The 14,867-nt window shown below is 29.8% G+C and overlaps 1 protein-coding gene and 1 pseudogene across 2 annotated transcripts in view; one reads left to right on the top strand and one right to left on the bottom strand.

Moving 5' to 3' along the window:
* Nucleotides 1–4,181, bottom strand: part of LOC100820525 (probable protein phosphatase 2C 60) — a 6,468-nt pseudogene extending 2,287 nt beyond the window's left edge. Inside the window, exons 1-6 of the transcript XR_001387798.3 lie at nucleotides 3,968–4,181; nucleotides 2,165–2,287; nucleotides 1,975–2,038; nucleotides 1,246–1,354; nucleotides 527–680; nucleotides 218–382 (exon numbers count right to left, since the gene is read on the bottom strand). The product of XR_001387798.3 is annotated as a probable protein phosphatase 2C 60 (transcript). The remainder of the gene's footprint in view (nucleotides 1–217; nucleotides 383–526; nucleotides 681–1,245; nucleotides 1,355–1,974; nucleotides 2,039–2,164; nucleotides 2,288–3,967) is intronic.
* A 7,498-nt stretch (nucleotides 4,182–11,679) lies between these two features.
* Nucleotides 11,680–14,749, top strand: LOC100813802 (enhancer of rudimentary homolog). The gene is made up of 4 exons (XM_006578049.4): nucleotides 11,680–12,055; nucleotides 12,341–12,434; nucleotides 13,729–13,849; nucleotides 14,480–14,749. The coding sequence occupies exons 1-4, from the start codon at nucleotides 12,053–12,055 to the stop codon at nucleotides 14,568–14,570; spliced, it is 309 nt and encodes a 102-aa protein (XP_006578112.1). The 5' UTR covers nucleotides 11,680–12,052; the 3' UTR covers nucleotides 14,571–14,749.
* Nucleotides 14,750–14,867: the final 118 nt, after the last annotated feature.

The following is a 14,867-nucleotide window of genomic DNA, read 5'->3' as shown; positions in this document are numbered from 1 at the left end:
TTAAGTTATTTTTCCCCAGGTTTGTAACGGAAAAAAAAAAGAAAAATTTTTTTCAAAAAAGGGGGCCATCCCTTTTTTTTCCCTTTAAAAGCCCCCCCCCCCCCCCCCCCCCCCCCAGCCAAATTAAGAGGCAGACATTTCCCAATGGACAGTGTTTAGACATGTGAAGCAGCATTTATGTTCATTGTACTCAAGTATATATTTGTGGACAACAGACATATTTAATGTTCCAAGAATTTCTATTCTATAAGTTTACCTGGCCCTTCCGAGATATCACACAACGCGAATCACCAGCATTTGCAACAACAAGTTGGTTGTTTCTAATAACGGCAACACAGGCAGTGCTTCCCGAAGTTGGTCCAGCAAAATCAGAATGAGGCCCCTGATTGCAATAAGTAAATTCAAATTAGGGAGATGAAGAAAAAAGCTTTTTTATACAGCATGCACTAAATTACCAAGCATATCCAATGAAGCAGTGAACTAAAGAGTACTATTGAAGATATCCTTCTTCAAATGTCATACCTACCTCCTCAAGACCCCAATCATCAACTTGGCAATTACCATCACTGCTTCGTGGAGACCAAATCAACCCTTCTATCATCCCAGTAAACTTGTTTATCTTATCCCCCAATATTGATAATTCCCTCCATCCCTTTTGACCACGCATCATTTCATCCATTCTGCATAATATTGAAAATACCAGTTTATAACTTTTTATAATTGGGATTTTTGTTTTAGGATGCGGGGTGAGAAGTATATGTAATCAATGCAGCTACTTTTTATTCTTTCTCAATTAGACCAGGAAAGAAAAGATATTTAGTGCCATACTTCATGTCCGCTCCATAACATGTAAGCTTTACGGGATGCAGTAAATTAATGAATATGAAACACCATAATCAGCAACTAATAAGTGGGCTACAACTTATAATTAAAAAATATACATATAATTTCTCCATACTCTTCCGATTATTTAAGTGCATAAAACATATCTAAGTAAGTTTGAGAGAGAGTGAGAGACTGTTACCAACTACACTTCTGTGTATTAAAGATAAAAAAAATTATTGATAAAGAAAACTAGAAAACCGAGATCTTAGCTGATGATCCAAATTAAAGGTCTTAAATAGTACAAAAATTCAACTCCTCTCAAGCATGAAACACTGAAACCAGTTTGTCATTTAATTGCAGAATTCAGGCAGAGGAACTGCCTTTAAGTACTATAGAAGTGGTAATCTTTTTACATCTAACCTTAAAAAGGCTTTCTGAAGGGAGGTTCCTATATCTCCAGTTAAGTATGTCTCACTTTTGAGCACCTGTTGATGAAGAAACTTGGCACAAAACTTTGCAACCACCTTACCTGAAATTTTGGGATTAAGTGAGCATCCATAACACAGCATTGATTTCAAACTAGACATAATTTATGCAGTATTTTCCTCTTGTTCTGTCGGGGAATATTTAGTAGCTCAAGTCAATGTATATGACCTTGATTTTTCTGCCAGAAATTATTCGTTTGAAAAGATATGTAGGTAAACAAACAATTCAATAAATAGAGCATAAGTACAGACACAGTTTAGAAGCACATCAGAAAATCCAACTGAGCAAGAGATGGAAGCCCTGTAGGGTTTTATCTAGAGAAGCTAGAATCAAGATATGCGAGTTTCAGTGGGAACTGTTGTTTTAGAGGAGATATTGTTGTTTTAGCTTTTCTATTTTTGATTATATAGGGCTTCTCATTTTTTTTTCCTTTACTCTTTACTCTCTTATTTTTTAGAAGATATTGTATACTAATCTTCCATGCCTTATTAGACTGAGAAGTAGAATTAGGAATGTGAGATGCTCTCCAAAAGAGAAAGACAAAATGGAAAAAAGTAAAATAAATCATCCTATCATGGTAAAAAAAACATTTGTAATTTGTAATAAAGTAGTAAAAGCAGCATTCTGCCATCAATCCAAGTAGCCAAACTTTTCAAACCTTACCTCCATGACCATCATAGACACCAAAAAATGAAGTGGACTCATCCAGATCAGTATATGCAGCATGCTAACAAAAGAAAAGAGAACAAAAAAATCAACAGCATATTAACAATGTATTCACATTAAAATTCTGGATTTGTAAGCAAAAGGCAATTGATTTACAAAACTAGCAGTTTTTACAATTATTACTCACAGCATCTTCCATTGTTGCACGCCACCCTTGCATGGACGATAAACCATATCTAAGACAGTCATTTTCACCATCTTCAGAAAACTTTTCAGTTTTTGGACTGCTGAGATATATTCCCATTCCTATCTGAATTAAAACAAGCACACAATAACTCTAATTTCTTAAAGCAGGGAAATAAAAGATGACCTAAATCAAAAGAAATAATAGATTGAAAAAATAAGTATGCCATTGATAATATTCCTATACTGCAAATTCTGCATAAATAAAGAATAAAAGATAGTAATACAAGAAGCAAACAAATAAATCTACCTGTTTTTAAGAAACAAACGAAAATATAAATTGCAGACATCATACCAAATGGATATTCCATGTAATAAATGCAGCAAATAAAAAAATAGAAGTAATTGCATTGAAATCACACAAAAAAAACTGTGTTGGAAAGGATATTAGTGCACTTGCATCCAATATTTTGAAAACCAAAAAAGTTTGGGTTCTAATACAATGCAGTCATAGGCACTAGAAGACACCCTGGGGCACTAGAAGGGGTCAGCACCACTTGGAAAGTGCCTCTGGATAACATTAAATAATATCTGAAGGATTAACCACCTAATTTACCAACTGTGATGCCAAGCAGGGTAAAGAATAACTAGTGGTTGAACTTTGGGACTCTTGGCAGTATGCAGCATAAGGCTCTATATTCTGACACTTCTTTGCCTCTGCTTAAAAATAAGGCCTCAAGGGTGCTTTCTGCCTTTAACTACCTGGTTGAACAAGCTTCTAGCTGGTCTGGTCTAGTTTGAAGTTTCTAATATATTGCTTTCATCCCAGTGCCACAGATAATATAACTAAAGCAACATATTTATGAGAAGTTAAGGGAAAATGTTCAAGATAGCAAATACACTGGGATGAAGAAAAATGAGGAAGAACTTTGGTAATGCTGCGTTCCAGTTATAGTTTGGAAAAAAAGATGTTGATGGGGAAATGTTTTTCTAGTCTAAACTTACACTTTTGTCTTCAGTCACAAGATTCAAAAAACTAGCATTGATACAGGAGAGACGAAAAACATGTGTTGGAAACTGTTTATATTCCCAGGGAATTATTGTCTAGAATTCATGATTAGTGGCTTATTATTATTCTAGGAAGTTACATTTCTGATTAGGGTCTTGCTAACCAAAGCCCTAAGGAACTAAAAGAGAAAAATATTTATTGTATAAATCATAGGAGAGCGTAAAAAAGATCATTAATTTTTTTGCCTCTCAATAAAAACACCTATACTTTAAGTTGCTTAACCAATGCCCTTAAGGCACTAGTTAGCATTTGCCTTTTGATTATTTTTCCAGAAATTCCATTATTCAACTATATGAAGGAACTAAATGCTTGCAATAAAAAATGAAATAGAAAAATAGAAAAATGCCATGAAAGTTCAATTAAGAGAAGCATGCCTTTAGAGAAATTGGACGACAAACAGAAGACCCGGTTTTGACTTTTGAGGGAGGGTTACTTGAGCTGACAGCTAAACAGAGTAAAATGTAAACAAACGAAAATTAAGAAAATAAGGAGAAGAAGATTAAGATATATAGAGTCAAACTTGGGGCAACAACTTTACATGAACGAAAAAAAGCGTAAATTATATGTTGATTCAATTCAGCAAAGGAAATTGTGGTCAAATCCAGGAGTTTTAAGAATCAGGGAAACAAACATGATAAGAAGAATAAAATGGGAAAAAGAAACAAGATAGCAGCAGAATGAATGGAAATGGGAGCAATAAAAGGAATTCTTATTCCTTTGGGGGAAAAGAAGAGATACCTGAGTGGGAGAGAACTGAATTGATTGATGAGAGAAAGGAATAGAAGAGTTTGATTTGAGGTTCTGGAAATGGAAATTTTACTCAGGTCAGGGTGACTGTTCATAGACTAACACCACCATTTTCATTCTCTCTCTCTTGGATTTTGTTTGTTCTTATCCCTTTCTTCTTGTTTCTACCTTTATTATATGAAGCAAATTGGAAAATAAATAAATACTAGTTTCTCAATTAATAATGATTCAGAGGATTTTGGTTATTAATCATGCATTGCTCTTACACTCGCACCGTTGAAGCATATCCCTGCCCCGGATTTGACTCCAGCCTTCCGATTCGATCTCATCTTTTTTCTTAAACAGTATATGACGTCATTCCTTATCCTACATGTTTATTTTATATAAACAAGCGTGTTTGATTTGATTATTTTTTATTTTTATTTTTACTGAAAATAGATGTTTATTTCTAAAACCATTTTCAGTTGAAAACAATCAGAAAATAGAAATTTCAGTTAGGCTAAAATAAAAATAATAAAATCTTCATTTTTAGTTGAAAACAAACATCTCAACTTGGGTAAGATGAAATTGTGGTGACAATAAATACAATTTTAAGCAAATATAAAAATATAAAAAAACAAAAAATCATATATCATAAATTTTCAGTATTTTTATTTCATGAAAATAAAAAACAAGAAATTAAATCAAACATATTTTCAAAATTCTAATCTTTTGAAAATGAAAACAGAAAATAAAAATACAAACCAAACATATCCTAATATTTTCAAATTCTCTTATAATTACTACTTTCCCTCTTATACTAATAATTATGTAAAAAAATGTATTCTAAAATAGTTAGTATTTTAATTTTTGATATAATATTAATTATTTTTTTATTTATATTCTTTATAATATTAATGATATGATCAATTACAAAAATAAAAAATAAATTAACGATTATAAGATTAATTTTATAAAATTATTATTATCTTTTATCTATTTATTAATTTTTATTAATATGTATAAAATAACCTTAAATAATAATTATAATGGAATGGAGTAAGTATTTTAATATCATCTTCTAAAATAATATATTCTAATATCATCATATGCAATAAATGTTATTTTATATAAAATTAATTATTTATAATAAATTAATATTTATAAATATATTATAATTAATAAAATAAATAAATATATTTAATTATATTATAATTAATAAAATAAATATCTTTAAATGTATAAATTATATTTTAAATTTGTAATAAACAATTCAAATCATTTCTCACTATTAATAATTTCTATGAAAAATATTAAATTTAATTTAAATATATAAATAAATTAAAGAAGATAAGTTGAAAATTATAAATAGTTAAGAAAACTAAAATACACAAGTAAAAATAAAAGCGGATCCACTCAAGATTAGAGTTATTAAGTCTATTAACAAAAAAAAAAACTATCTGTTATTAATTTTTATAAAGTAAAAGAACACAAATATTGAAAATAATAAATATCATATAGGTCTTTTTTTGAAAGTGTAAAAAATTTCTCTCAAAATATACTTTAAGTATCACTAATTATTGGATTGGTCTTGAATAAAAGTAATGGAGTTTAAAATAATTAATATAATTTTTTTAACTAGTTACGAAAATAATGTGTAAAATGTATAGTGTTGGATTCAATGAGTGGTATAGTGAGAATCTCACTCTCTGCATTAGGGATTGTAATTTATAATGTTGAAAGAGTAATAGTCTATTGGATGTAAAGAAATTTTACATAAATAATTAATCCATGATAAGTTTGTGACTTTTGTAATATTTACCTTAAAAATTATATTAATTAATAATAATAATTTTTTATTAGTTGATAATGAGAAAAAAATTTACTCCAGTAGAAAAATAAATTATATTAACAGTGCATAACTATTAAATTTATACAAATGGAAAATTTAATCAATTTTTTACCCTTAATGAAAAAAAAACACTGAGTAATTTATATTTTTAAGAATGTATTTATTTTTATTTAATATTTTAATTAAATTTCGAGATACTCAAGAAAAAATGTTAGGAGAGAATATATAAAGATATAATATAGTGTAAGAAGATAGTTTCTTTACAAAGTAAAATATTTGAAGGTTTTTAAAGTTATATTAAAAATGATTTTTAATTATCCGATATTATAAAAAAAAGAGGAAAAATTTGTTTTTGGTCTTTCTATATTCACGGAATTTTGCACTCAACTCACAACGTGAATCGTCTTTGCACCCAAATTAATGGTTAAGGTTTTTTGTTTTTGTTTTTCTAGGTCATCCGACTACTTCGCTATAGCCACTTGGAATCCGATTTCCGAAAGCAAACAACCATCACTTGGTACCTGAGTTTTGAGTAGAGAAACACTTAAAACAATTTAATTTGAGTAGAATATATATATATATATATTATATATATATATATATATATATATATATATATATAGTTTCATGTAAAAAAAATTGACAAACAAAATAAATTTAATTAATTTAAAAAAACAAAAGGAAGTTATTGTACTTAAAAAAAATAAGATCACACCTACTTTAAATAAGTTAATTAAAAACACAATTAAATACAAAGTGATATATTATAATGGCTTTCATGCTTTGTGCCACCACTTTATCGGGAGTCTTCACCTTTTTCCCGTAACAGTTTTGATTGTATGGGCAAGTTCAAGCAAGAAGACAACTAGATAAATAATTTACCTTAACTAAAGTGTAGGAAGCCCTTTTTTTCTGGCTCGAGAGGAAACGTAGTCAAATTAATAAATTACTTTAAATGATCAATACACTTCTATAATTAGTAAGGTAAGTTTTTTAAAAGATAAAGAATTTTGACAAAAGGGTATAAGATCTACCTTGTAATTTGAACCAGGATATTCTTTTGTTGTAATAATAATACTTATAATAAAAGTTAAAAATATTCACATCACATGCCCCCCTACAAGTTGCAAGGCCAACGTACACTCCCAACTTGTGTGTTACACGCGTAAGTCATGGAGATTAGAAAAATCACTATTATACATTGAATCAAATCTTACGTACGGAAGAAATTAAATATCTTAATGCACAGAATCTTTATAAAAATCTTTGAGCTCATGCTCAACCTTTTTCTTTATAATAAAAAGATGCTCTATCTGGCTGTGTTGGTTGCTCAACATGTTGACCTGTCTCTTAAGGTCATATTCGTGGCCGTCAACCATCGTATAATATACGTATCACCTAATATTATTGAGTGTATGATACATTAATACTATGATATATATGATATCCCACTACGTGTAGAAGATTTCTTTTTTTTTTTTTATTTGTCAATTTTCTCAGAGGTGTTGCAGTAGTCTTTGATTTTTTCTGACGGTTTCTTGTGCAAAAATTATATGTACCGGTTCAATTAATTCTCATTTCTCAATAATGCAGATGCTGTCGTTGAAAATCACCAGTTCTTATTCGCGGATATGATTATAAAAAAAAAATGTATGGTAGTATATAATTATCATATTTATTAACTACCTGAGAGAGTGGGAATCTGCCACTTCTTGATGCTACATAAGATTTTCTTTGGCATCTCACGGGAGACATTTGTGAAGGAACACTACTTCATTCATTTATGTATATATTTTAATGGAAAAGTTGTATACCTATAAGGACTCTCAGAGCAATCTAATGTATGGGTTTTTTTTTTAAAGAGTTCTTAATTTATTTTTATAGATCTTAAAACGTCTTATCAGATTTAAGATCTTCAATAAGATTTTATTTCAAGTTTTTAATTTATTTTTATGGGTCCCGTAATTATCCTTATGTATTTATATTTTATTTCAGTTTAATATTTATTATAATTTTGAAACAATAAAATTCAAAATATTAAAAATATTCAAATACTACAATTTATTTTATTTATGACTAAATTTAAAAAAATGAGAAATGCACAAAAATTTATTAATAAAATAAATATACTCTATCAGGTGTACTGAAGTTTTTTTTTATTAAGCAAACATAGTGAAATTGTAAAAAAAAATGCTTCAAGTTATTGATGAATTTGTTTTGTTTTTCCCTAAATATGTGTCTTCCTTTGTATATATGTTGCAAAATTAGGATAAGTACCATTAGAGAGACTTTAGTGTGTCATAGTACATCACATAATTCCATTCTCTTGTTATTATTTTTTTCTTTTTTAGATAAAAAGAATGAGAATATAATATTAAGTGTTGAGTTGATAAGAGATTATTTAAGATCATCTTGAAGTATAAAAAAAGGGAACTTGACCCTAATCAAGTCAGAAGATAGATAAATGACACAATAGATCAACTCTTAAATTTTATTAATATTAAAATTCTGTCAATAACGTGTTTAAAAAATCTATTTATACTCCTACTAATAATCCTAATTTAGGTCTAAGGTCTAATAACTAATCTAATAATTAAACTTTAAAATAACAATGAAAGAATGAGAATATCACATGAAGTGTTGAGTTGATAAGAGATCATTTAAGATCATCTTGAAGTATAAAAAAAGGAAACTTGACCCTAATCAAGTCAGAAGATAGACAAATGAAAAGCTCTCACAATAGATCAACTCTTAACTTTTATTAATGTTAAAACTCTGTCAACAACGTGTTTAAGAAAGAAATCTATTTATACTCTACTAATAATCCTAATTTAGGTCAAAGGCCTGATAACTAATCTAATAATTAAACTTTAAAATAACAATGGGAGGGCCTCACAACTCATTACAAGTCGAAGATAGATTCAACATACAATTAAAAAAATGTAAATAAATCTTATTCTAAAAGTTTTTTAAAATTTATGAGTATATTGGACTTAATTATTATATAATCAGTCCAATATTAATAGTCCACCAAACTTAATTAACTCAGCCCATGGATGCATCTTGTCTTGTAAATTGGTCTCAAAGCATCTTCATCAATTTATAGGAGAGTGATAAAATTAGGTGCAACACTCAATTTCACATTGGTCTTCCTTCTTTTTTATCTTTAGAATCAGGATTTGTAGTGTTTGCTTCATCTTCTTAGTTTTTAACCTTGTCATAAGATCTCTAATCTCATGTAAAGAATCATTGGACGGCTAACATGTAAAATAACAAGTGAGGTTAACGGAATGAGAATATATTTTAAAAGAGAACATGGAGTAATTTTAATATTTTTTTTGGGGGGGGGGCTAGATTACACTTTTAGACTTTTAGTGCTTTATTTTATTTTTTTATTTAATTTAGTCTTTTATTTTTTTAAAATTTTAATTTAACGGTCTTATCTTTTAAATTTGATTTAATTTGATCATTCTGTTAATTTAAAATTAATGTCGTTAATAATTTTAACATGAGTAGGGTTAAAAATACGACAAAACAACACTTCCTTTTATGAACATGTTTTTGCATGCTTAATTAACATAGTGATTTATAACTGCTACTATAATATTTAATAATTAAAAAATTGAAATAAAAAATTAGCATAGTGTGTGTGCATGATTTCGAACTTGTCCCGCTCTACTGTAGGAACTCGAACTTGTTTCCTCAAATCAAATACGGGGTTTTGTTGTCCCACATGTTTTGATCAATATAAACGAAAATCAAATGATTTTTTTGAAGCATGTGAATAAAAAAACTTTTTCATGTTGCAGATTTTATGAAATTTAGTTTGTTTTAATATTTTTTTTTTTTATTCTGCGAGTCTACCTTTTGTAATTGATTGAGGAATTCAGGTCAACTCTCCCATGCAAGCAATATATTAAAAAATCATTTCATTCCAATCAAGAATGAAAAAGAACAAATTGGATGAAATTTCTAAGTTGGAAAAATTCGTTTTCTACTGCACATGTTTAACATGACCTGCTCCATTATTTCAATTTAGGGTGTTTTGATTTGAATGTATCGATCTAAAATAATCCTACCAATTCTAAGATTCATGGAACAAAAATAATTTTCCGCAAACATAAATAATTCTTTGCAAAAGGATCACTATAATAAGACTCAAAATTCTCTCAGATCATAACACGTTTTTTATTTTGCGCAAACTTTTACAAACATACATGAAAATGATCATAGAGGAACTAAATCCCTCAATCAATTTGAGGAAACAAGTTTGAAACCTTAGAAGGACAAGTTCGAAATCATGTGCACATGTTCATCTTTTCTTTTAATTTTTATCATTTTTTAATATTGTAGTGACAGTTAATTTTTTTTTTCATTATGTTAATTATGTGTGCAAAAAACACGTCCATAAAATGAAGTTTTTTTTTTTTCCAATTTTCAACAGACACTATGTTAACATTATTAACTACTTTAGTTCTAAATCGGTGGAAGGTCCAAATTTAAAATATAATAAACCAAATTAAATATAAAAAAGTTATTTAATTAAGTTATTCTTATTCATCCAATTTCAAGATGTAACCTATTTAGGTTTATAGATAAGGAAAAAAGTTATTTTTATCTTAGATTTAAATATAAACAAATTTAATTAATTTCACTTTTATTTAATGATACAATTTCTAAAAGTCATTCATTTAATTATAATTTTTTAAGGATTTACTTGATTTATGATATCAAATTTCTATTAAAAATATTTTAAGAATAATCTTAGAGATTAGTAATTAAATTTCTTAATTAGTGTAAAAATAGTTACTTTTTATTTACATGAGTATGAGAGTAGGATTAGTTTTTTATTTTTATAGGAAAAAAGTAGATTTAAATATATTTTTTATTTTTAATATATAATTAAATTTTACGTTTCCTGACAAATTTTTTTTTTCTATTTATATCCTAATATTTTTTTACATGATATCATTAAATATTTGATAATATGATTTATAATTACTTAAAAACTATAAATATTTATTTTTAAATTAAATTTAAATTATCTGACAATTCAAAATAAGTAAGATCAATTTCGCAGTTTCCTACTTTGTCTTTGTTTTTAACTTTCACATCTAAAACAACTTCATGACTGTCTTCATCTTTACATCATCTTTTTCTTCATCTTTCTGACACATCACAATAACATCATTACATTACAACAATCGCCTCCAACGAGGTTGTCCACGAGTTCCCCACCTACTCCGCATCTGCAAAGACGACCATGTCGAGCGCCTCCTTGGCACCGGAACCATCCCTCCCGGCATCGACCCCTGCATCGCCGTCCAATCCAAAGACGTAACCATCAACGCCCAAACCGACGTCGCCGTCTGCCTTTACCTCCCTTAAGTCGTCGCTTCCTCCATCGCAAAAAAACTCCTCTTTTTGATATACATCCATGGCGGCCTGTTCTGCGCATGCACCCCCTACAATCCCGCCTACCACCACTACCTCAACTTTGTCTCCGCTGCCACCGACGTTGTCGTCGCCTCCATCCACTGCCGCCTCGCCCCAGAAGACCCCCTCCTCGCTGCCTACGACGGCACTTGGGATGCCCTCCAGTGGACCGTTGCCCACTCCGCCGCCGTCGGCCCGGAGCCATGGCTCAACTCCCACGCCGATGTAAACATTGTCTTCCTTGCCGGCGATAGTGTCAGCGCCAACATCGCCCACAACACCGCCAGACATTTCCATGAACGCACTCTATTCTATGTTGATCTTGTGATAGTTTGAGCGGGTTCGCGATCGGGTGTCATTGTAGTTTTAGGGTGATTTGTTGAATTTTCACGTAAGAGGAAAAAAGAGAAGAGAAGAAAAAAATATGAAATAAAAGAAAGAAAGAAAAAATTATTTTTAATTTGATTTTGAGATAATTATTAACATTCTTTAAATTATCACAAATCGTATTATGATCAAATGTTTAATGGACATGACTGTCATGGTAAAGATCTAAAACAAAATTTTTGTGGGAGAGGAAGAAAAAAAATTATCATAAATCAAATGAAAAAAAACATATTAAAGCGAAGAAAATATTATTGAAAAAGGAAAAGTAGCATGTGAAGGGTCCATGTGGCAGTACTGGAGTGGGTGTTGGCGAATTGGAGTGTGGTACCTTGCGTAGTTGCAACGAAGGGAGTTGATCAAAATCGTATTCCTCTCCCTCACGTTGTTGCGATCTTCTTGCTTTGCATCCGTAACTAACCAACATGGTGCCACTTCTTCAACAACCTAATTTGTTTCTTTGCTTTCCGACACAATCATTAATTTTGCATGTTACTTAGGTTTTCGATTTTTCCATCATGTCTAGTCTTATCATTACTTCTTTTTAATTTCCAACATATTCCGTGAAAATCTTCAAATTATTGACTGATTATTGCGTGTTTCCATTCCATGCTCTTATGATTGTATTAATGGCGTACTTGTATATATTTTTCTCTTATTTACATTTACCGAATGTAATTTTTATATTGTGTATTTTGTTTGCAAATGTGTAGGCAAATCGCCACACAATTATTCTGATGCAGGCCTCTACGAACCGAGCAACTAGGACATTTATGGATTTTGAATCAATAACTCAGGCCATGGGTGGTATATTCCTTACCCTTACATCTTCTTATACCTTAGCTTGCTCAATATTTTTTGCAATTTTTTTCCTTTCAAAATCAACTCCAAAACATGTTTATTGATTTAATCATTATTATTATTATTACTTTATTACTCTTAATACTAGTATCTCTTCCATGTTTCTCTTATGCATGCTTTGATTTTGCTTGTAAGACTTGAGTATATATAATACTTTGTGCAACCTTATCAACTGGAAAAAATAATGTCAGGTCCAAATGCTCAATCTTTTGAAATTTGTAAATTCTCTTTTGTTGGAAATCACTGGTCCAAAAGGAAAGTGCTTGCCTAGCTTGCAAATTTGGTTTCATGTACACATTCTTATTAGCAGGAAATAAGCACCTATTGAAGTTTAATGACATAATGGACATCAATATATACATCTGCAAATAAAATTACAATGTTAGATTGGAGAAGGAACACAGTCCTGGTAAACTGAATAATTATGATTAAAATGCATTGAAAATAGTGGATAACACACTAATAGTGGAGAATTTAATATTGATAGCAAAACTTTGGAGATTACTACTCCCTTTGGACTTATACATAAAGGAAAAAGTGTTCTTATAAATTGGACTTAAATATAAACAAATCTAATTAATTTTATTTTATTTAATGTTATTATTCCTAAAAAATCCTTCATTTAATTCTAATTTTATTTTTAATGACTTCTTCTTATTCATGATAACGGGTTTCAATGAAGAATATTTTAGAAATAATCTTATTTTTTTGTTTGAGATTAAAAAATTAAATGATTTTAATTAACTTTCTTAATTAGTATAAAATTAGTTAGTTTTACTTATATATGAATTGAGAGGGAGTAGTTCATAAGCTGATATAAGCCATCAAACAGCTGTTGAACGGTTGGAAGTAGTAGTAGTATTAGCAAGAAGCTGAATCCACAACTCAAACCTGTGACTGTGACATCTGGGTCTCATGTTAACAATTCAATATGTTAAGATAGTTGAAGTAGTTGTATTAACAAGAGGCTGATTCCATAACTCAAACCTATGACATTTGGGACTCATGATAATACTTCAACCATTGTATCAAAGTATCGCTTGTGGGGTGTGCGTGCGTGGACGTGTGTGTATGAAGGGGTATGCCACTGTGGCAAACTTGAAAAAAAAAATTCAAATAAAAATGGATATGAATAGATGGTTGACTTATACTGGTGATTTTGTTACTCTTTGTCATTGCCAATGATTTTACATAGATCACCTGTTAGATTAGTAGAAACTTCAATCTCGTGTTTATACAGGCATATGTGCATTGTATGAAAGGAAATTGAAGGAGTTAAATCCGACCATCAGAAATCTCTCTTATGATATCGTGGATCTCTACAACTTCATAGATGGTCTTGCAGACATGAGCGCATTAGTGTCTCTCTCTCTCTCTCTCTCTCTCTCTCTCTCTCTTTCTAAGTCATGATTCTTGAGCAATAAGCATGCATTATACTCTGACTGATTAGTTAGTACAAAGTATATATCTATGACTTATCTGTGTTTTATGATTTTGAGACTTCATAGAAAAAAGGAAGAAAAAAAACATAGAAAAAGCGAGAGGATATACCAATAACCAATTGCTTTGTACTCTTTGCAATTCCGGGCAAGGTTTTACTGCTCAGTAGTAGATTGCTCATTTTACCTAGCATTGATCATTAGCTAGAAGCTTAATCTGTTAAAGGTTCTGTTCCTTACGACATTCAGATTGAAATGTATGACTTCTAAGAAAAGTATAACGAATCATATATCTGTTGGCTTTGCTGAAATAGAGACTTTGCTTTATTTTTTTTTTCCATGAGAAAATTGATAGTTTACCCTGCCAATCTCCTTTTGATAAGAACATGAAGAAATCATGGTATTGCTGCATCATTTGCTATCTTTACCTGCTATGACCATTAATAAGAAAAATTTCAAAACGATGTAGCATTTTATAATACCTAAACTCAAGTCTACGTATTGTGTTTGCCGTGACAGTAACTACCATGGCTGTTTGGTTTCTACTTGCAGTTATGATCATTCAAGTCATGCTTACGTGCCACATGATCGACAGTGGATTAAGCAACGAACATTTCAACATTTGAAGAAACTGCTACGTTGATTGATATGTGGCATCCTTCAATAATCCAATTTCAAGCTATTTAATGTAAAGATAATCAAGAAGTGTAGAACATTGTTTATCTAATGTTATTATGCGGGCTATGCTCTAGTCAGTATGTTGTTTAACATAACAATTTAACTCGCTCTTGAATTGGACAAATGGCAGAGATGCTTTCTAAATTGTTCTTATTTACATCTATGGCTGTCCACAAGTTACTTTCAAAACCAATCTTGATTATTGAACTTAAATACGATTTAAAGAAGAAGAAAAAAAACAATTTTAAATGATACAAAGAGA

The sequence above is a fragment of the Glycine max genome, chromosome 4, assembly GCF_000004515.6.
Source record: "Glycine max cultivar Williams 82 chromosome 4, Glycine_max_v4.0, whole genome shotgun sequence".
NCBI lineage: Eukaryota > Viridiplantae > Streptophyta > Magnoliopsida > Fabales > Fabaceae > Glycine > Glycine max.
Note: the sequence above shows the minus strand (reverse complement) of the source record. Positions and strands in the feature narration are given on the sequence as shown.